This window comes from Eptatretus burgeri, chromosome 1 (assembly GCF_056783735.1).
Source record: "Eptatretus burgeri isolate ZD-2024b chromosome 1, Ebu_testis_v1, whole genome shotgun sequence".
NCBI lineage: Eukaryota > Metazoa > Chordata > Myxini > Myxiniformes > Myxinidae > Eptatretus > Eptatretus burgeri.
In genome coordinates, this window is record NC_140961.1 from 45,661,655 (window position 1) to 45,685,124 (window position 23,470).

Genomic DNA, 23,470 nt, shown 5'->3' on the forward strand with positions numbered 1-23,470 from the left:
TCTTTTGTCGTGTTTAGAAACTTGTGTATGTATCTCTCAACTATATGCTCAGGATAACCATTCTCACAGAGTATATTAATGATTTGTCTATTTCAGCAGGAAGATTACAAGGTGAACAAATCCTCTGTGCTCTGTTAACCAGGATATTGATCAAGGCAATTTTGTTTCTCGTGGAGCTGTAGGAGTCCCACCGAGTATACTGCCCTGTGAAAGTGGGCTTCTGGTAGACGGATGTTGTGAAACCAAGGTTGGATCTATCAACCAACACGTCCAAAAACGGTAACGTGTTTGACGATTCCAGCTCTGTGGTAAACTTCCAGCTCCCTCTCTCCAGGATGTGGTTGCAAACGTCAATCATCGACGAACTCTGCTCCAGCCAATGGGAGCTCGAGGTGAAGATGATGAGCTGACCAATGGGCGTTCGGATTAACCGTGACGTCATTACAGTTGAACCAATCAGCATCTACCTTTATTGAGACCTGCGTATAAAGCACACACCTTCACTTCCAACTTCACTTGCTGCAATTTTTACCCTGAAGAGTGTAGCACGAAAAGCTTCGGTCACTATGTCGTGTTTATTTGTCTCCATATTAAAGTTCTGCAGTCCCAAACGTGTGTGTGTGTGTGTGTGTGTGTGTGTGTGTGTGTGTGTGTGTGTGTGTGTGTGTGTGTGTGTGTGTGTGTGTGTGTGTGTGTGTGTGTGTGATTATTGATATTCTGCTTGGTGACAGCATTTGACGTTGACATTCTTGCACTGCTCGAGGCCCTTCTGGGTTTGCAGTCATGACATTGTCGTGATAGTGTCATCACGGCATTTGTCCAAGTCAGAGCATTTCAATAATCATATTTGTGCAACTCCCGACTGCTTAAAAAACAACGATGATGCTTCCCGGTTGTGATTGGTGGGTGAAAACGCACTGTGTCCATGTGACAGATGGCACTTATGGGTTCCAAATACGATCTGGCCTCACCAATCACAGTTGGAGGTGCATCATTAGCCAGTACATAAGCTGAAAGGCTTCAAAATCACGATATTTTTGTTTGTTTGTTTGTTTATTTATTTATTTATTTAACTTACCCCATGCTCTTCAAGCCTAAGAAAAGGCTCCACAAGGTAAGCCTTTTGCTCTTTCAAACCCTACCTGGGTTCCTCCACAGCTGCAGACATTCCCAAGTAGAACATACATGAGAATCCCAACGCTACACACTCCCATGAGCTGCCGGGCCAGTTTCATGGCTTATTGGCTATTCCTCAGCGACAGTGTAGACAGAAACGCGCACCACCTCGACTCCCAAACTTGTTCCACTTGCAATGCCAATGGCATTCATCATATAAATATCAAGACCCAATCATGTCTCACCCATAATTTGAGGGTACAACCAATCAACTCTCACCTTTTCAATGACCCCAGGTGGCTAGGATCTTAATAATTAACCCCCTGCTCTTCTAGCCAAAGAAAGCTGAATAAAGTAACCAATAATTCTAGCCACTCGGGGATAATTGTTAAGGTGAGATTTTATGGATTGCTCCCTCCAATTATGGGTGATAGACATGGTTGGGTCTTGATATATATTATACACATACTCAAACCGCATGCTGCTGATCAATGTCCCCATTCTCAGGTGGAACCTGTGGTTGCTGTGCTTTCCGGTCCTTCTCCAATATCACTTGCTCGAATGGCTCCAGCAGCACTTTCAGTGCCACCCAGGGGACATTGGGTTACACGTGACAAAAAAAAAAGTCTTATTTCTCATCATTTCTCTCTTGTTATACTACCTCGGGGTGGATTCCACAGCCTCTTGCATATGATCTGTGAATCTCCTCACCTGAACAATCATGACCAACTCTTTGAAAGGTGGAACACAAACTGAGCAACGAAGCCCTGACATCAAACGTTGATGGGTAAAATTTGACATGTCCACCCGTGTTTGTTGCACAAGAGACCAAGGTCTGCATACTTGGAGAGTTTCCTGTTGAACTCACTTGATCTTCGATTTCCATGGCACTGTCAGCTTCACCATGAGAAATATTCCTCTTCTTTTCTTCTGACCTGAGAACCATCTCTGGCCTCTGCATATTCCACGCAACCAACAATGGAAAAACAAGGGCTTCATCAAGGTCTACTGCTTTTTGCCATCTGACACCAGGTAGCAGGAAAGTTCCTGTCAACATCAAGGACTGTCTTTAAAGACTCTACCCCTCTCTTGTGAATGCAATTAAACATTGATCTTTCTAACTTCTTGCATTGATGTTCTTCACTTGCTGGTTAACTGCTTCATCCAGGCTATGCAGTGTCTGATCGTGTCTCTATGTGTACTGCTGAAGAGCTCCCTTACAGCTTGATGGCACATGCTCTAGCGTTGCACACCTACATTGATTTGCAGACTTTGTATTCCACCATCTACCACTTGTGGAAGTTTGTGGAGGTTGAGAGCAAGTTGGCGACTGATCATAATTAGAAGTTAAGGCCTGTTAGTTCCATTCTCCACAATTTTGACAATGTTATGTGATGTTCACTTGCTGTCTCCATTCTGTCCACTGTCCCTGCTGGGATTTCCCAACTGCTTGTGTCACTCATTTCTTCTTCAATCCACGTCACCTCGTCAATCACCATCTCATGCTAATCTCTCATATTATTTTGACCACCAGCGCGTTGTATACCATCCAATACCTCGTCAGTCCTTTTGCACCACTCCAGTGACCGCCTTTATCTTAAACCGGCTACCCACATTCTTGCACTCCTGCACTCACATCCAACTTAGCTCCGAACAGCACGTCGAGCCCAGTCATCCTCACAACGCAGTCAGAGCAATCATGCAACAGCATAAATAACCTTGTCTTGCACACCTTGAACTCTTACACAATTGCTGGTATTTGCAATTCAGCTGATAAGCTGCACAGGGAAATACATTTTAACGTTCCTAGCAGACTGAGCCATTTGCTAATGTACATATTCACCTCCCTCTCCATAATCTCCAGCCGTTTAACAGCAATTTCATACACTTACATTGGCCGGGGGTACGAGGTAGCAAGGCAAACTGTAGACACCAGACCTCGGTATGACGCAGATCACCAGGATGACAGTTTATAACTAGACTGAGATTCGAACCCAGGTGAGACAGCTTAGAGGCGAATGTGCAGACCTCGATTCCTTCCTGCTAACCTATTGGGTTATTTAGATTTTAATAAAACATCAAGAAAATCGTCTTTAAAGCTGCAGCAAAGTAAGAAATTTTGAGTGCAGCACAGAAATGATGGGCTAAATGGCCTAATTTTATTGTTTGAGGTCGGTTTCTCCTCATTCTCATTTATGTGAGCACCCTGTCTCTCATTATTCTGTTGTGTTTTTGCAGGTTGAACCGTCCTCCAATTTGGGCCAATTCACACAGAAACCTCTCGCTTTTATATATTGTTGTGGTTGTCGCTGGATTTGGTCCTGAACCGAGGCTCGAATTGCACCCAGTCAACAGTGTTGACCTCACGTGACCGGTCTGTTTATGGCAAAGTCTCATGGGCTGCTAAACAATGGCCACGTCTGCCAACTGAGTTAGATGCACTGGAAATGGGTAACGGCCCAATGTGCCGTGGTACCCACACAGTGGGACACCGAAGCCAATCAGGAGTCGTGTTTAGCACCACACGCTGAATCTGATTAGTTAAGGCCGAGCGAAGCCTGGCATGTGGCACTTTGAAATTTGAACAGGACTAACCCACCTTCGTCAATTGTTTGTTGACGTAGGTCAAAGTCAATACGTCAATTGACGTGCGTCCATGAGGAACCATGTGAACAATTCAATGAGACCAGGCCAGTGTATTGGAAAACAAAATCACAATAATCCCATCTTACACCTTCAGGCCCAAAACAGACCAAGTGAACACCTGAGAAGTCCTTAAATCCTTAACTGAAGCCCCTCAAACATTCGACGGTTGCAGACATAGTTGGGGTTCGTGACAGGACAGTAGAGCATGCAAGGTCTTACCCCCCCCCCCAACACCGGTGGTCCTGGCAGGGCAGCACCTCATCACAGTCTTTTGGCTATGGCCCTGGTTCGGATCCGGGTATGGTCGGGACGAAAACAGGATGCCAAAGTGCGGCAACACATCAGCACCGCCTCACCAACTGACCGAGTTTAGTCATGTATTACTGCTCTTTTGTGAACGTTCATCTGGCCTTGTGCCAATGGGCTCCCCTGGTACGCCAGGTCGAATGCCCTACCTCACTTTCCTCCTCCCCGCTGTCCCTGGGAGGTGGCTGCCACTTTTCGCTCACCACACCAGTACTCACAACAGGGAATCAGAAGCACAGAACAGTCACCCTGCTCGTTCTTCGCTCCGCCTTTTATAAACCTCTGGCCTCGTCTTCAGTGTCTTTTGATCTGAATATGCAAATTTGTGGGACGGGGGTTGAGATAATCTTTTAAGCCGCTCTTATTGGCTGCTGGCTGCACAGTTTGGGAATGGTCGGTACGGACAGAGATGGGGTTCCTGTCAGTCATACCCAACTGCTCCTGGACTCTATGTTTTGCAGCTGAGAAGGTGGAGAAGTTTCTGTCAACCCTTGACTGATTCTGCAACTGGACCAGATGGCATTCGCTCACATGTCTTTAAAAACCTGCTCTGCTGCTCTTGCACATCCTCTCTTTGCCCTTTTCACCTTATCTTTTGCCTGAGGTCATCTTCCACCAAATTAGAAATCAGCCAAAATCACTGCATTGCATAAAACAGTTGCAAAAACAGATGCCCTTAACCATAGACCAATTCGCTTCCTTCCAAAATCAGCAAAGTCATGGAATCCATCATCGCAGTTGATATGAAATCCTTCCTTTTCTCCTGCATCCTCATCTCAGATCACCAATTTTGTTTCAGACCAGGTCACTCCACATTGGACATGCTGCTTCTCTTCACCCAACAATGGATGGAGCCCCTCAATCTCAGATATGAGATCGGAGTCATCTCTCCAGACATAACCTGAGCTTTTGACACAGTCTGGCATCCCACCCTGCTCTCCATACTCTTTGTCTATGGCATCCAAGGACAAATCCACACATTGCCAATGTGTGGCACTCAACAGAATCCTTTCTTCCCTGCTCCCTGTCAAGGCTGGAGTGTGCCAAGACAGTGTTCTGGGCCCAGTCCTATTCCTGAGCTTCATCAGCGATCTCTCAAACTCTGGAAAATCCACTTTATCTATTTGCTGATGACCCCACCCTCCACTGTGACATCTTTCATCCTTCAGACAGGCAGGCAGCAGCCTTTTCCCTCTCTTCAGACTTTGAAAAAAATCACAAGCTGGTCAAACACCTGGAATATGTTTTTCAAAGCTGAAAAATTGTGCCCTCCTTTCTCTCTTTCTTTCTTTCCCTCTCTCCCGCTCTCTCTCTCTCTCTCTCCCGCTCTCTCTCTCTCTCTCTCTCTCTCTCTCTCTCTCTCTCTCTCTCTCTCACGCTCTCTCTCTCCCCCGCTCTCTCTCGCTCTCTCTCTCTCTCTCCCCCGCTCTCTCTCTCTCTCTCTCCCCCGCTCTCTCTCTGCTCCGCTCTCTCTCTCTCCCCCGCTCTCTCCCTCTCTCTCTCTCCCCCGCTCTCTCTCTCTCTCTCTCTCTCTCTCTCTCTCTCTCTCTCTCTCTCTCTCTCTCTCTCTCTCTCTCTCTCTCTCTCTCTCTCTCTCTCTCTCTCTCTCTCTCTCTCTCTCTCTCTCTCTCTCTCTCTCTCTCTCTCTCTCTCTCTCTCTCTCTCTCTCTCTCTCTCTCTCTCTCTCTCTCTCTCTCTCTCCCCCGCTCTCCGTCTCTCCCCGCTCTCCGTCTCTCCCCCGCTCTCCGTCTCTCCCCCGCTCTCCGTCTCTCCCCGCTCTCCGTCTCTCCCCCGCTCTCCGTCTCTCCCCCGCTCTCCGTCTCTCCCCCGCTCTCCGTCTCTCCCCGCTCTCCGTCTCTCCCCCGCTCTCCGTCTCTCCCCCGCTCTCCGTCTCTCCCCGCTCTCCGTCTCTCCCCCGCTCTCCGTCTCTCCCCCGCTCTCCGTCTCTCCCCCGCTCTCCGTCTCTCCCCCGCTCTCCGTCTCTCCCCGCTCTCCGTCTCTCCCCCGCTCTCCGTCTCTCCCCCGCTCTCCGTCTCTCCCCCGCTCTCCGTCTCTCCCCCGCTCTCCGTCTCTCCCCCGCTCTCCGTCTCTCCCCCGCTCTCCGTCTCTCCCCCGCTCTCCGTCTCTCCCCCGCTCTCCGTCTCTCCCCCGCTCTCCGTCTCTCCCCCCGCTCTCCGTCTCTCCCCCGCTCTCCGTCTCTCCCCCGCTCTCCGTCTCTCCCCCGCTCTCCGTCTCTCCCCCGCTCTCCGTCTCTCCCCCGCTCTCCGTCTCTCCCCGCTCTCCGTCTCTCCCCGCTCTCCGTCTCTCCCCCGCTCTCCGTCTCTCCCCCGCTCTCCATCTCTCTCTCTCTCTCTCTCTCTCTCTCTTTGCTTTTCTCTCTCTCTCTCTCTCTCTCTCTCTCTCTCTCTCTCTCTCTCTCTCTCTCTTTGCTTTTCTCTCTCTCTCTCTCTCTCTCTTTTCCTTTTTCCTTTTTCTTTCTTCTTTCTTCTTTCTTCTTTCTTCTTTCTTCTTTCTTCTTTCTTCTTTCTTCTTTCTCTCTTTCTTCTTTCTTCTTTCTTCTTTCTTCTTTCTTCTTTCTTCTTTCTTTCTTTCTTTCTTTCTTTCTTCTTTCTTTCTTTCTTTCTTTCTTTCTTTCTTTCTTTCTTTCTTTCTTTCTTTCTTTCTTTCTTTCTTTCTTTCTTTCTTCCTTTCTCCCTTTCTCCCTTTCTCCCTTTCTTTCTTTCTCCCTTTCTTTCTTTCTCTCTTTCTTTCTCCCTTTCTTTCTTTCTCCCTTTCTTTCTTTCTCCCTTTCTTTCTTTCTTTCTCCCTTTCTTTCTTTCTTTCTCCTTTCTTTCTTTCTTTCTCCCTTCCTTTCTTTCTTTCTCCCTTCCTTTCTTTCTTTCTCCCTTCCTTTCTTTCTTTCTCCCTTCCTTTCTTTCTTTCTCCCTTCCTTTCTTTCTTTCTCCCTTCCTTTCTTTCTTTCTCCTTTCCTTTCTTTCTTTCTCCCTTCCTTTCTTTCTTTCTCCCTTCCTTTCTTTCTTTCTCCCTTCCTTTCTTTCTTTCTCCCTTCCTTTCTTTCTTTCTCCCTTCCTTTCTTTCTTTCTCCCTTCCTTTCTTTCTTTCTCCCTTCCTTTCTTTCTTTCTTTCTCTCTTCCTTTCTTTCTTTCTCCCTTTCTTTCTTTCTCCCTTTCTTTCTCTCTTTCTTTCTTTCTCCCTTTCTTTCTTTCTCCCTTTCTTTCTTTCTCTCTTTTTCTCTTTCTCCCTTTTTCTCTCTCCCGCTCTCCGTCTCTCAAGCAAACCATCAAGCATCAAGGACCATCAAGGACCATCAAGCAAACCCTCCCATCTACTTTCCTAACAATTCTCATGAGGAAGTTGTCACTCAAAGTCCTTTGGTCTATCAGCTTCGATCTTTCTTGGGCAAACCATTTTTTAAATTTCGCTTCCAAAGACAGTCACTGACTGAGCTTCCGACATCATACAAAATCCTTCCTTGTCAGAACTGAACTCCTATCCACCTACAAGGCCTTCATCTGCAGCTTGATGGAGTACTGCTCTCCTCTCTAGGCTGGCTCCCCTGCCTGACATCTTGCTCAGCTTGCCGTGGAAACCAAGGCCTTCAAGACCATTAGAATCTCCCACGCGGAAGCTGAGTCTATGGGCCTATCACTTTCTCATCGCAGACAAGTCAGTAGTCTCTCTGTCTTCTTCCGCCTCCTTTCTGGTCTTGCACCCTTTACTCTTTCTGTGCTTTGTCCCCCTTAGGTTTCTGCTGGGCTACACGGTCCACCATCAACCCTCTGGTGAAACTCTCAAAATACAGAATCACTGCAGTCTTATCATTCAATCAATCAGTAACTCATCAATCTCATTCTTCCCTCCAGGTCTTCATGACACCTGTTCACCACCATCTCAGATCATCCATAATCCAAAACGATGATATTTTCTACCCCTGGTCAGCCCGTTAGAAATAACTATTGCCCATGCCAAAAGAGTTGAAAAGAAAAGTTTTGAGTGAGGAAAAGAAGGGTTCAATTCTGGCTTTACTGGCAGAGGGATACAGTGAGTGTCACGTTGCTTCCATCCTTAAAATTTCAAAGATGGCGGTTCGTAAGAACAATGTCAAGCAGCAGACATTGGGGACAACAAAGCTACAGACTGGCAGAGGGCGAAAACGACTTTCCACTGACCGGGATGACCGCCAACTCATTCAAATGTCACTCAACAACCGTAGGATGACATCAAGTGACCTACAAAAAGAATGGCAAGCGGCAGCTGGGGTGAAGTGCACGGCGAGGACGGTTCGAAACAGGCTCCTCGGGGCAGGGCTGAAGTTGTGCAAAGCTAGAAAAAGCACTTCTTCAATGAGAAGCAAAGAAGAGCCAGGCTGAGGTTTGCAAAAGACCACAAGGATTTTTTTTTTTTTTGTATACCTTGGTCGAGGCTCGTATGAGAGCTAACACACAACTCACAGCAAGGAGGCATGAGACAAGAGGGGCGGGAGTGGAAGGGACAAAACAGTGGGGAACAGACACATTAGGTGAACTGTGGAAGGGAGAGGGATGGGGATGGGACGGGGAACATGGCGAAGAGAAGATGGACATTTCAGGGACTTTCAGGAAGGAAAGTAGGAGAAATGAAGGAAGTGGGCTTGGGTGGATTATCGGGGGTAGAAAAGATCGAGGATTTGGATGGGGGAAGATAAGAGGTGGTGGTGAACAGCTGTTTTGAAAGCCTGGAGGGAAGAATGGGAAAGAATAGAGTGAGGAAGTTTATTCCAAAGGCGGGAAAAAGAGGAATGAAAGAGTGAAGATGAGCAGTGATTCGTGATTTTGGTAGTTTTACCAGAAGGGGGTTGTTGGCGGACCTTGAGCGCCCTGTGGAAATGTGGTGGGGACAAATCGCAGAGAGAGCAGGGGGGCAAGGCTGGAGAGGAGTCGGTAGAAGACAGAAAGACCACCGACCAACCTGCGGTGATTGAGTGAGAGGCCCAAAGACTCAGCTTCATTGCGGGAGATGCCGATGATCTTAAATGCCCTGGTTTCGACAGCGTGAAGCCGAGAAAGGTGGGAGGCAGGAGCACCAGCCCAGAGGGGAGAGCAGTACTCCATCAGGCTACGGACAAAAGCTTTGTAAGTGGTCAGGAGCTCAAGAGGGCCGAGGAAGGACTTAGCACGACGCAGGATTCCCAGTCGGCGACTGGCTTTTGAGGCGAGGTTGGAAATGTGACTTTCCCAGGAAAGGTCATGGCAGATAGTGAGACCTAGAAGCTTGAAAGAAAAGACTTCTTCCAGAGGATTGTTGAGAAAGTGGATGGGGGGGTTTTGTAAACGGTCCTTTCGAAGAGATATAGTGAGAGTGTGAGATTTGTCTGGATTGAAAGACATGTTCCACGTGTTGGACCAGTTTGTGATTTTATCCAGATCTGCAGTGAGTGAAGAAGCTGCTGCTTGCCGGTCTGAGGGATGACAGATGGTACGGCAGAGGGTGGAGTCGTCGGCAAAGAGAAATAGAGGATTTTCCAGAGAGTCCGAGAGATCATTGATGAAAACCAGAAAAAGAACAGGGCCCAGAACGCTACCTTGAGGAACTCCAGCCTGCACAGGAAGAGGGGATGAAAGAACTCCATTTAGGGCCACACGTTGACTGCGACAGGAGAGGAAGTCTGCGAGCCATGAGTGGAGATGGCCTTGAATACCATGGGAAGAGAGTTTGGTGAGTAGGGCAGGGTGCCAGACTGTGTCAAAAGCACGTGATATGTCCAGGGATACGGCTCGGATTTCCTGTCTGGCATTGAGGACCTCCATCCATTGATGGGAGAGCAGAAGCAGCATATCCAGGGTAGAGTGACCTGGTCTGAAACCAAATTGATGATTGGAAATCAAGCCATTGGAGAAGAGGAAGGATTTCATATCTGAGGCGATGATGGATTCCATCACCTTGCTGATGATTGGGAGAAGGCTGATTGGTCTGTAGTTACAGGGATCTGTTTTTGCACCTTTTTTATGCAGGGCAGTGATGTTAGCAGATTTCCAAGCAGATGACCTTGGGCAAATGAGAGGGTGAATAGAACAGAGAGAGGGTGAGCAAGAGCAGAAGAGCAGGCTTTGAGGACACGTGGGCTGATGCCGTCTGGACCGGTTGCAGAATCTGACTCGAGGTTTGAAAGCAAGCTCTCCACCTTGTCAGGAGAAAAGGATACAGAGTCCAGGGACAGTTGGGTGCGACTGGGTAAAGTGGGTAGAGATAGTGATGGGTTTAGGACACAAGATTTAGCTGCAAACACCGAGTTTAGACATTCAGCTTTATCACGTGTGGAATCAGCAGTGCGGCCATTTGAGCTAAGGGAGGGGATGGAGGGGGAACATACACCAGTAACAGATTTGATTAAACGCCACCAGGATTTTGAGGAGGGAGAGAGGTTTGAGAGTTCAGACTTGAGATGAGAAAGATGTTGTTTTCTGGCTCTCCTGAGGGTAGATACACACTTGTTCCGAGCTTTGTGGAAAGAACTGAGATTGCCCTCAGTTGGGTTTGCTTTCCATGAGGCAAAGGCAAGTTGTTTCAGGACGACTGCCTCGCCACAAGCTTCAGTAAACCAAGGGCGGGAGGAAGGGTAAGACAACTGAACACGAGAGGGGATAAATCTGTGCATGAGGGAGAGCAAGTTTCTTTGAAAGAATTCCCAGGATGAGTTGATGTTTGAGAAAGTAGTGATAGGAGACCAGTCTGTAAGTTTGATGGCTGCTCGGAGACCCTGCCAGTCGGCTTGAGTGAAATGCCAGACTCGACGGCGGTGAGGTGGTTCTCTGATAACAGCCAGAGAGATGTCCACTTTAACAAGGACGTGGTCAGAAGAACCAATTGGAGCGAAGGAAGAGCAGCAGATATTGTCAGGGAAATTTGTCAAAATCAGATCCAGAAGAGATGGAGTACCATTGGTTGAGATCCGGGTCGGGAAGTTGACCGATTGAGTCAGTCCCAATGAGTCGCAGAAAGCTTTTGCTGAGGTGCCATGGCAGGTGAGAGAGGTACCCACACCTAGCCAACTGGCGTGATGACAATTGAAGTCACCACATAAGAGGAAGAGAGAGTTTGGATGAGAAGATAGAAGATGGTCCATGTTTTCGGATAGTGAGATGTAGATGGAGTCATCACTGTAAAGGACCGTAGAGGACTGAAGTAAGGTCGTCTTCTCTGATGAGTCCAAGTTTCAGCTTTGCCCAACACCTGGTCATCTAATGGTTCGACGGAGACCTGGAGAGGCCTCCAAGCCACAGTGTCTCACACCCACTGTGAAATTTGGTGGAGGATCAGTGATGATCTGGGGGTGCTTCAGCAAGGCTGGAATGGGGCAGATTTGTCTTTGTGAGGGACTCATGAATCAAGCCACGTAAAAGGTTGTCCTGGAAGAACACTTGCTTCCTTCTGCTCTGACAGTTTTCCCCAACTCTGAGGATTGGTTTTTCCAGCAGGACAATGCTCCATGCCACACAGCCAGGTCAATCAAGGTGTCAGATCAAGACCCTGTCATGGGCCAGCCCAAGCTCCAGACCTGAACTCCATTGAAACCTCTGGAATGTGATCAAGAGTAAGATGGATGGTAACAAGCCATCAAACAAAGCTGAGCTGCTTGAATTTTTGCGCCAGGAGTGGCATAATGTCACCCAACAGCAATGTAAAAGACTGGTGGAGAGCATGCCAAGACGCATGAAAGCTGTGATTGAAAATCACTGTTATTCCACAAAATATTGATTTCTGAACTCTTCCCAAGTTAAAACATTAGTATTGTGTTGTTTAAAAATGAATATGAACTTGTTTTGTTTGTATTATTTGAGGTCTGAAAACACTGAATCTTTGTTGCTATTTTGACCAGTTGTCATTTTCTGCAAATAAATGCTCGAAACGACAATATTTTTATTCGGAATTTGGGAGAAATGTTGTCGGTAGTTTATGGAATAAAACAAAAATGTTCGTTTTACTCAAACACATACCTATAAATGGTAAAATCAGAAAAACTGATAATTTTGCAGTGGTCTCTTAATTTTTTCCAGAGCTGTGTATATATATATATATATATATATATATATATATATATATATATATATATATATATATATATATATATATATATATATACATACAGTAGACTACGCGTAAGTCGGCACCGTGTAACTCGTCACTTCACCTAAGTCACTTCACCTAAGTCGGCAGCGTCATAAAGTCTCGAATTTATCTCATGTTGAATCCCTTTGAATACAGTCTGTAAGTCGGCAGCGTCATAAAGTCTCGAATTTATCTCATGTTGAATCCCTTTGAATACAGTCTGTAAGTCGTCACTTCGTCAGATGTTGTCCGTTCCCACGTAATGGAAACTCAAGTAAATTACCACGCCTAACTCGTCACACGGAACTGCTGCCTCGTGAGAAGCCCGATTTCATGGAATCGTGATGCGTGCTCATTGGTGTACACCGCCAGTGATAGGCTATTTATAACTGCACTGTGTTCAGCTCAGTCAGCGACCACGGTGGTCGCTGGCTCAGTGTGTGGTCAGGCTAGGCCGTGAAGCTGGGCATTGAGTACTGTATTGGGTATTACGCAAGACGGGGTCATAAGCCGTGGTCGTCGTGACGACAGTTGTCATTCTACTTTGGATATGTTGTCATTCTACGCGCCTCCAACTATTCGGGAGGCATTTCGCGTCCTGGATGTGATGCGCCGATACTGTCTTTCGGTGGAGGATTGCTCAGACAACATCATGGAATACAATTAGCGGTTTGAGTCCTTTCTCATGCACCAGATGCCCAAGAGTTTGAGGCAGTCAAACATAACGGATTACTTCTCGAAGGAGTAAAGGATCGATTAAGCTTAGTGTTGAAGTCCGATCATGGTTTTATATTGGCTTGTTTTGTACATCACCGCACTCACTTACACATAGGCATTGAGTGGTAGTCATCACCACAATGACTGTGTCATGTAATTTGTTGACATACCATCACCGATGGTATATGAGTTGTCTTACAGTTGTTCATTATCTTTACTTTTGATAAACTGATTCATGAATTCCATCTTTGCTTGATCACTTTCCAACTCACCAATGAACCCCCACCTATGCCCCGAGGATTGTGTTTCCCTTTTGGTGCAATAGCCGGCTTAGAGATTGTTGCACCCTCTCACATGTACGTGTCCAGGCCACACGCGACTTCATCCTTCACCCCACAGTCATCATGAATGTTCGCATACGCGTAATTCGTCACACGTCTAAGTCGTCACTTTTTTCTTGGTCCTGATGGTGACGACTTACGAGTAGTCTACTGTATATATATATTTCTAAAGACTGACTCACTGACTGACTATTAAAGATCGGTATCTTATGGGTGATGAAGAAAGCTGAAATTTTGTGTGCCGATGGACATCAAAGCCAGTACACCAGAAAAAAAATCACTCATCGGACAACATCCATACATGAAAATATAAATAAATGAAAAAAAAAAAACATGCAGGTGAGTTACCCTAGACAATGGGGAGGCATGGTAATTTTGTGTGCCGATGGACAACAAAGCCAATACACCAGGACATATCACAGAACCGTTGGAAAGCATCCGTAAATTAAAATATAAATAAATGAAAAAAAATCAAATGCAGGTAAGCGACCTGAGATAATGGGGGAGCACGGTTTGTCTGCTAATACAATTTGCAAGCACACCCTGCTCGTGTGTATGTATGCATAATATATATATATATATATATATATATATATATATATATATATATACATATATATATATATATATGCATAATATATTTATATATATTATGGATGTACACACACAAGCTTGGTCACCCAATCATGATTGGCTTCTTTAGACTTTTGTAAACCATCAAGAAGATTGATGGTTAAAGCTATAGCAAAACCCAAGAGTGTATGATTGCAATGATGGGCCAAATTGCCTAATTTCCTTGTTTGAGGTCATTTTCTTGAATACGAGATGTACATACATACATACATCCATACATACAATTTCCTTGTGGGGTTGGGAGGGGGTGAGGTTTGTTCTCATGACCTGACCCTGGGTACCCCCAGCACATTTGTAAAATTTGATTGCCCCAGCCTTTTTTTTTTCAGACCTACGTGCACATGCATACAACACAGAGAATTTCCATGGGGGCAGGGTGGGGCAAAGGATTTTTTTTGTACCTCTGACCTGGAATTTTATAGGAATCAAAGAAAAGGCTATGTGCACATGCACACACCTCACTCTTTCTTATATTATAGATATTCGAAGTGTTTGACCAGTTTGTGATTTTGTCAGTGTCTGAAGAGAGGGAAGAGTCTGCTGCCTGCCTGTCTGAGGGATGAGGGATGTCATGGTAGAAGGTGGAGTCATCAGCAAATAGATAAAGTGGATTTTCCAGAGTCAGTCAGAGTCAGATCGTTGATGACGATCAGGAATAAGACTGGGCCCAGAACACTGCCTTGGGGAACTCCAGCTTTTACAGGGGGGTGGAGGAAGAGAGGGGGGTGGGGGGGGAGACAAATAGATTCTGTTGAGAGCAAGTTGTAAGGTGAAAAGGGCAGAGAGAGGAAAATGCAAAAGCAGTGGAGCAGGTTTGTCGGACACTGAGATGATGCTGTCTGGTCTCGTAGCAGATTTACTTGAAGAAATACAGTTATATTTGAACCTACATCTGGTATATGTGAGCTTTGAGGGACAATACTCCTGGCCACACATCTGCCAGCGCATTACCAGTATTCCCATTGTGCAGGGATAAAACGAAAGTCAAGGTGAGGGTGAGCATGATAAACGACTTGCAAAGGGAAGTGGAGTTTCCTTTTGAAGGGTATGACGTCATTAATGATGTGGTGATGAAGACACAATGTAGCTCAGGTTTGCACATACTGGGGGAGCGAGCTGATGAAGGGTTGTGTGTTGTTGCACTTCATTAGTGGGAATTTTTTTCTTTTAACAAGTAACTTATTGCATTGCAGATCTTTTGACCGGGATTCCTATCTCATTGAACCTTTTATTGGGGGTGTCACATGGTTGTATGCGAAACCAACAGTGGTGTGGGAATGTGGGCTTTGCAGGTGTGTGACAAAGGATTCCATCGTCCCTCCGAGCTCACCAAGCACATGGGCACACACAGGGGACGCCGGTCACATAACTGCCGTCACTGTGACTTCCATTCGACCGACCCCTTCGCTCTTTCAAGACACGTCCTGTCCTCACATACTCACGAGCTCCCTCATCAGGTTCCTTTCTCTTTGTTTCTGTACACGATGCTATACCTAATACAAAGCATTTATCATCCTTATTCTTTAGGCAAATTTCTCTTTTCAAAAGGTTGTGAAATGTGTTTTCGAGATGGCATCTTATGTCCAACATTTATGATGACTTGGTTTACTTTGATGTTGTTTCGAGAAGTGATTTCCTCCATTCATTGAAAATGAGGATACTCGTTTCACCATCTGGGGATAAGCCTTTATTTCAAACTGCTTTCTATTTTGGGCTCAAAGCCTTGAATTGTAAGAGTTCCTCGCATGAGTGATGAAAGTGATGTGCTCTAAGTGGTTTGGATACATTTAATAATGCAGCAGTTGGTGCTTGTGAAATCGCACGTGCAGTTTTTTTTTTTCAACTTGAATCGTGCCATTTTTCAAAAGGAGAAATTGCCCTTAACCCCTTAGACTGTTCAATTACCTTTTGCAAAATCTGAGACACTTGCTGTTATTTTGGCATCAAGCTATGAATCTCCAAACATTATGGATGTGTCTGTTTGCAGTGTCGCAGATGTAAAAAGAGCTTCAAACTGCAGACGGAATTGAAGAAACATATGAAGTATCATTCGGGAAAAAAGGTACTTGGAACTCTTTTGTGTACTTGGGACACTGTGCCCAAACTAGTTGAGTTCATGCCTGAATATGAGGGCTGATCCCAGACCATCCAACAAATTAATGTGGTATTGTTGAAGATTCGGTGGCGCTTAACAGCACCGCCGTCTCAGGGGTTATAACACCGGCTAGTTCGGCACAGGTCTCAGGTCCCGTGTCTCAGATCGCGATACCAAAGTACCCCTGTGCCTTGCCAGTTGGGAATATAGACCCCGGCTACAGACTGGGTTTGTCAGAGACCGAGCGAAGTCTGTCACAGTCCGTAACCAGTTTGGTTTTACATACAAATCGAGCGATTGTTCTTCAGCGCGACACGAATAAATTCAATGCGGCAACTTTCGTATGATTCAGCCAGATTTATTGGGGACACATCAGGGAACACGACACAAGCAAAGCATTCACGAACGTTATAGTTAATCTATAACCCGCTCTTACCTAGGCAGCTACGGATACGGGTTTTGAAGGGAGCCCTAGCAAAATAAGCCGTAGGCCTGGACAACATGCAGACAAGACACGGAGTACTTGGTGGTGCCTCATGGACGAGAGGAAAAGTGTCGAAGGCACGAATGCGGCTCGTGACAAGCTGATGGTGTCGGATTCGAGTGCCCAGCTCGAGCATGCAGCGTGGCAAGATGGCGCTCGTACTCCTATTGGCATCGCTCGCGCATGCCGCGTGGCAATATGGCGGCGACGACGTCCTTTTGTCGGCACCGCTCATGCACCAGCCTCGGCGCGTCCAGCCCCTGTAAGGTCGACGGCACAGGAGAGAAAGATCTATGGTGTGTTCCAGCTGGTTTCTCACAAGGTACAGTATGCGAATCCAGGCCTGGCCTGCACACCAGACCAGGCCAAATCTGGGTGTTGGGCTCCGCAGGCGGATCGACGGGATGAAAGACAACGTGGTCCAGCCGCTCAGGGAGCAAGGACAGTCAGAGGCCCTGAGGCTGGACTCAGGATGAACCTGGGAATGACCTGCATGCTGGATTCATGGCCAAGGAGGAACAGCTCGTCGAGTCACTCCTCATCAAGCAGATCCCAGACAGCACCAAGCAGTTCCTCCCTTGCCTTTTTTGGGGGCGGGCCTCTTGGGACTGCCGCTGGGGACCCGTGATCCGTCCATCGTTCGAGTTTGCAGCCACTCTCCGCCATTGGATTGCTGACACGTCTTGTTGACTGACTCTCTCAGGGTGCTGGGTGGGGGCTCGTTAAGAGGGGGGAAGGAAAAAGAAGGCCCCTCTAGGTACACCACCACTGTATGAACACTGAACAGCCTGCTTCACCTCCCGACACACATGTAACGTCCGATTACCAAACAACCTGGCTAAACATGCATTTAAGGGGGGATCTGGGCTAATCCTATATTTAATAACCCACTAAGGGCCCATTTCCGCAACAGTATTACCTCGTGGGAAAAGTTCCCACGTCTTTTTGCTTCTACGGAAATTAGTTGCAACAGTGGGAAAAGATGCCACAACATGTTATGATTCAAAAACTAAGATTTAACACAATAATCTATTTTATTAATATATATATATATATATATATATATATATATATATATATATATATATATATTTCCTAATATGTTTCCAAACCCTTGGCCGAATTTCTCCGAAAATTGCTGGACCACATTATTTTCACGGAAGGTCAACGTCGCTATAAAAATGTCAATTCCTAATGAAATTGATGTAAATAACATGAAACAACAGTGCTTTGGGTGATTAAGTGTCACATGTTCAGTCCCCGCTCAGTGTGAAGAGGAGTGGGGCTTTCTCAGCAATCGAGCTAATTCCGTTTTAATATTTATTTTCCTTATGTAGAATTGAAATTAAAATATAAAAGGGTCCTCAGTCTCTGTGGGGCTACACGGTGTGTAACATATGATCGCATGATCCTTTATGACATTAAGCATTGAAACGATGAGACCTTTTGGCCCATCATTGCCATGTTGCACTCCCAGGTTAATTGTTGCTGCAAATATAAAACGTCTCAGGGCTCAGACAGCATCATCTTTTTATTGGTGTTTCTTCCCCTTGCCCGTTCTTTCTCCAGGTGTACCTCTGTTGTGTTCCTCTACCCTGCTATTGGTGGATTTTCATCCTTTCCACCGTGTTAATGTACTGTATTTATGGCTTTGCTCAATTAGGACCTTATCTGAGCTAATAACAATTGACTTGATGCTTTACGCCTGTCTAACCCAATCTTGACTGGGTGGCCCAACTTCTCAACAAAGATGAGAGAGAATAATCTTAATATCTTCTTACTATAATTCACCGTCTGTCCATCTGTCTGTTCCCAGGTACCGCAAAAACGGCTGAACCGATCGCAACCATTTTTTGGTGTGTAATCCTGGGACTCCTTGAAGTAAAATAGGCATAAAAATAATAACATGACCCCCCCTGACGGCTCCCGTAGGGAGCGAGTGCTTCTAGTAAATAAAATGACACAATCTCTTTTTCTCCTGGTGTACAATAAGTCTGTATGGAGATCCAACAAAGAAGAAAGACAAACAGAAAACATTGCCTTCGACTTTTTCATATCTAAGTCCACAAATGAAGAGGGGGGGGGAGAGGTAGCGGAAGTGTTCAATATGCAGGGTAATTCGGAGGAAAGCAAAAAAAAAAAAAGTAAAATTGGCAGACAAGATGGTGTAAAACTACATGGGGAGGGAAGGAGATAAGTCAGTTGAGCTATGAGCTATTGTTGTTTCGTAAGAGGCTTCACCTGCGCTGTCCCCATGCTCTGCAGTCTTCGCCGACATTCCTCATGAGGTGTTCTTGCTCCTGTTATTACTCAGAGGAGGCTTCGGCCCTTGCATCACTCTCTCTACTATAAACATTTCTACTATCCCAGAAAGGTATTTTGTACTGTAGAATACATTTACACCATGAGGATCGTGCCATACACCCATATGTCGAGAACCACATTTGCCAAGAAGAGCCAGAATGGGCTGTGGCTGCTTTCCTGGGCACCACAGTTTGTTGACATAAATGCTATCAACCATGTCTGGGAACATAAGGATCTGGAGCAGCAGAAAAGGCCATCTCTGCCAAGTGAAATGCAAGAGCTGCACCAAAATCTACTGCACATTTGGAGAAAGATGGATCAGGCTCTCGTGGAGAGTATTATAGATTTGATGCCTTCATGTGTTCTTGCAATGGATGGTGCCAAAGGACATGGTTCCAAATACTAATACATGTAGCACATTTTATTGTGTTCATATCACAAATTGTTATGATAAAGTTTGTTTCTAATGAAAGGCATTTATTTTATTCTGGCAAGTGCACTGTGTAAGCACATACCCCCATCTTGGGGTGTAAAGTGATCCCGTATCAATCATCCACAGGTTAAAGAAATACCCCTATGCTTGGAGTTGAGAATTTTTTATTGGATTCAAAGGATTAAGAAACTTGTGTAGTTGGTTGTTGCGAGACAATTAAACAATTAGTAAGATACAAGACATGGAAATCAAACCTGTGCCGAGATGTGCATCATTGCGTCCAGGCCACAACAAAGTGTCATTGCGTGTGGGTGTGTGTCTGTGTTCAGGTGTATCAGTGCGAGTTTTGCGATTACCACACAATGGATGCGTCTGGATACAAGCGTCACGTGATCTCAATGCACACTAAAGACTATCCTCACCGTTGTCCTGTTTGTGAAAAGGGCTTTCGGCGCCCGAGTGAACAGAGGCAACATCTTCTACGGACACACAGCCTTTCCAGCTTTCCTTAATTCTGCCTTTCATATGACAACTTTTTTTTTTCAATGAAACACACACACACACACACACACACACACACACACACACACACACACACACACACACACACACACACACACCTTTGGGAATTACACAGAGAAAATATGAAGCATTTCCCCTCTTTTGCCTTTTTTTACATCTTTTTATCCACATCTTGAAGTTACCTTGCCCATCACTCCACATCTTTTGTTGCCACACCCAATTCATTGCTGTCCTCCACCAACCACTCTTGTCTTTCTCCTTTATTTACTGATCCTTCCCTCCACCTACCAATCTCTTCCTTCCCTTCTTCCTTCTCCCTCTACTACTCACCCCTCCATTTACTTCCTCCATTTACTGATCTCTCCTTCCTCTCCACATCCTCTTAAACAAGCTGGAGGTTGCAAATATCCTGTAAACATTAGGGGTGGGACGTGTGAGAGTCACTTGTGTATTATTAATATGTAAAGAAATTTTCACAGAATAAACAAATTAAATTAATAAAATGTGGAACCGTATTCAGCAGTATTCCTTCATCACTTGCATTACATGCCACAGATATATACACAAGGTGGTCCAAAATGATGTGCAACTTTTTATTTAACTACAATTTTTTTATTATTGGTCGATTTTGTTTGTTTTTGTTAAATAATCTATACTAGAAAAAAATTATTTTTGTATATTTCCATTGATGTATTTGTGTGTTTGTTTATATATGCTTAAAAAAAAACACAACCAAATTTTGCATGTTGCCAAAGGGGGCCCCAAGTATGGTTTCTGTCTGGGTAGCATATGTTGGGGAGGTTGGTGGGGGATTAAGGGTGGGGAGCATATCTGTGTGACATGGTACAGGGTGGGTTGTGTATATATATGAGGGAGGGGTACTTCACAAACATTTTGCTCTATTCACTCTATCATGTGTATGTAAATGGCACAAGCAAAAATCACTTCTGCTTCATTGTGAAGCTGTGTTGTTTGCTTTGTTTTGAACCTCTGCTTAAAATGAATGAAATGAAACATTTTGAAAGTTTTGAATTATTCTCATTCAGGTTTCAACATCACCGTACTGCATATTAACAAGTTGTTTAATCTTTACAGTATGAGAGAGCTGTTTGTCTGTCTGTGTATGTCACCATTTTTCTCAGAAATAGCTGAATAGATCATCGTCAAACTTTTGAGGTTCATCATTGAGTGCCAGGGAGTATTTCAGGCAATTTTTTTTTGAAACTTGGCACATAGCAAGTACTCATGGGGAATGGGTGTGATTTTTTTTATGACATCATAGGTGGCTTCATTATGACATCATAATTGCAGATGCAGAACGCTCCATCCGATGAGTAAGAAAATGTTTGAGGATCATTTAGGGATAAAATGGTCCACACACACTTTTTTTATGTCATCGGCTAGGTGATTGGGCAGCCATATTGTTTTTTGGGGGTTTTTTTTAAACCTTCAAAAATCTTCTTCTCTGAAATGGCTGAACAGATCGAGGCGAAACTTTACACATATAACTGCCTATCCATGAGGAACAAAATGTTCACACATATTATGTCATGGGGCATATGGTTTGGCAGCCATATTGGATTTAAGGAAAAGATTAAATAATGTTTACTTTAGAAGCACTTAATCAATTGACGCGAAACTTCACAATTGTGATCTATTAGTAATGGGGGGTACAGATTTAAAATTTCAACTTGATCAGACACATGGTCTGGTAGCCAGAATTGTTTAATTTGTTTGATGTGGGTTTAAATTTTTTTTTTTTGAATAAGGCTCACTTGGCTGTACCTGGATGGGTTTGAGGGTAGAAGTGTAGCAGCTGAAACGTGAATCCTATTCAGGTTCCTCCTGATGACTTCATCTTTTCTTTTTGCTTGTTCAGGTTCCTTCTGATTCCTCCAATACAGGACTGTACCTATTTGATCTGCATTGAATTTATTTTAATCCCATTCTGAATTCAATTGAACATGTGCGGGCCCGTAGGTGCGTGCCCGTAGGTGCGTGCCCGTAGGTGCGTGCCTGTAGGTGCGTGCCCGTAGGTGCGGGCCCGTAGGTGCATGGCCATACGTGCAAAAAAAAACAAACTTTCAAACCGCGTGTCAGAAACAACAACCACACAGGCCGTTCCTTCGCTCTCGCATGCCCGTACGTGCGTGGGAAAAAGTACTCTCAAACCACAGAAACAACAACCACACAGGCCGTTCCTTCGCTCTCACATGCCCGTACGTGCATGGCCGTACATGCAAAAAAAAATAAAAACTTTCAAACCGCGTGCCAGAAACAACAACCACACACGCCATTCTTTCGCTTTCGCGTACCCATAGGTGCGTGCCCGTATGTGCGTGCCTGTACGTGCGTGCCCGTACATGCAAAAAAAACAAACAAACAAAAAAACAATTTAATTGTGACGTCAATAGTGATGTCATAGCACCTTGTCCTGTCATTGGTTGATAAATAAATGGCCGTAACTTTTGAACCGCTTGTCCGATTAATATCAAACCTTGAAAAGGCACATCCTCAGGTCCCCAGCAATATTCCTGACAAGTTTCAATTAGATCAGACTCGGGGTTGTCGAGAAACGGCGGTTGCAGACACACATGCAGACAGACACACACATTGATTGCTGGAATTATAGATAGATAACAATAAAGAACATCATGGGTCAGGGTCAGATGTCCAATCAAAGCGGGACGTCTAGGTACCCAGTCATCACTGCCAGCAGTTATAAAGTGGCAGTTCTAATTATGTCTCGTATTAATTATTTAACACACTGGTGCACAAAGTACACCACACAAAACAAGTCCTGGTGAGGGTCTGCAATCTCTGATTGCTCCTTTTCTTGTCATTGTTTTTGTGGTGTGTGTAGGTATGCCTTCCTCTTCCTTGTCTGCTTCTGCTTGTTTGAGCATGAATCGGTACTCCCACCACCATCAATGAAACCGACTTCTGACAAGGCAGCTCTTCTGCACATTATTGTCCAAGAGGTAAATATGAACAAAGGTGACATTGAGGCCGAACATCCAATTCCTCCGATGTCCTATGGAGCTATTGTCGTTATGGAGGACTTCTCATCTGTTTACTGATTTCAAAGCCAACTTGCACCACATTTGATGACTTTTATACCACTATGTTCTTTCCATACTTGAGATCTCAACTGCGTGACTGCGATGAACTCCCCATTGTTTGGGATTGGTATTTTGAGCACAGTATCAAAGCTGAAACTAGATCAAAGAGAGGTGGCTCAACATCAGGAACGAGCAAATGTGTGCTGGGTGCTACATGAGTCCCATGTGGTCCTCAACTCTGGAAACAATTCCTCTCCAATTCAAGTAATAAGGAAGAACTGTTTGAGTACCTTTCTCTGGAAGCAAGTAAGGCTGGATACCATGATGACAAATATCTTCTGGTGACCTTAAAGGAGAGTGTTCTTAATGCTGATCCTGGCGACATCATCAATACCTGAAATCATGAGGAAGCTGATACGCGTATCATCATACACTTTATGGCCACTATGAGGACATGCCAATCTCTTCTCGTCTGGACTGGTGACACATGTCCTGGTTATCGCCATTTCTCAGTTGGCTACTATTGACTGAATCTTCCCCAGTACCCCAGTTGAATCTACCCCACGCTGCATGTGTGCGAGCGAGACGAATTCAGAGCCAAAGTACTGTAAAACTACAGGTTTGTTTTCCGATTCATGTTCTGATTTGTGTTCAAAATATAACATTCTATTTAAATTAAGTTGCTCCTCAATCAGAAACTTAAATTTGTTGATGGAGTGGCAGAAG

General features: G+C 45.1%; 1 protein-coding gene across 7 annotated transcripts in view; it reads left to right on the forward strand.

The window, feature by feature from the left end:
- LOC147034379 (zinc finger Y-chromosomal protein 1-like) overlaps positions 1-20,706 on the forward strand; it is a 139,281-nt gene extending 118,575 nt beyond the window's left edge. For all 7 annotated transcript variants that reach the window (XM_085881945.1, XM_085881986.1, XM_085881971.1 and 4 more), the window contains 3 exons: positions 15,137-15,301; positions 15,832-15,906; positions 19,490-20,706. In XM_085881945.1, the coding sequence (XP_085738071.1) occupies positions 15,137-15,301; positions 15,832-15,906; positions 19,490-19,672 (423 nt within the window). In that variant the 3' untranslated portion in view covers positions 19,673-20,706. The remainder of the gene's footprint in view (positions 1-15,136; positions 15,302-15,831; positions 15,907-19,489) is intronic.
- Positions 20,707-23,470: the final 2,764 nt, after the last annotated feature.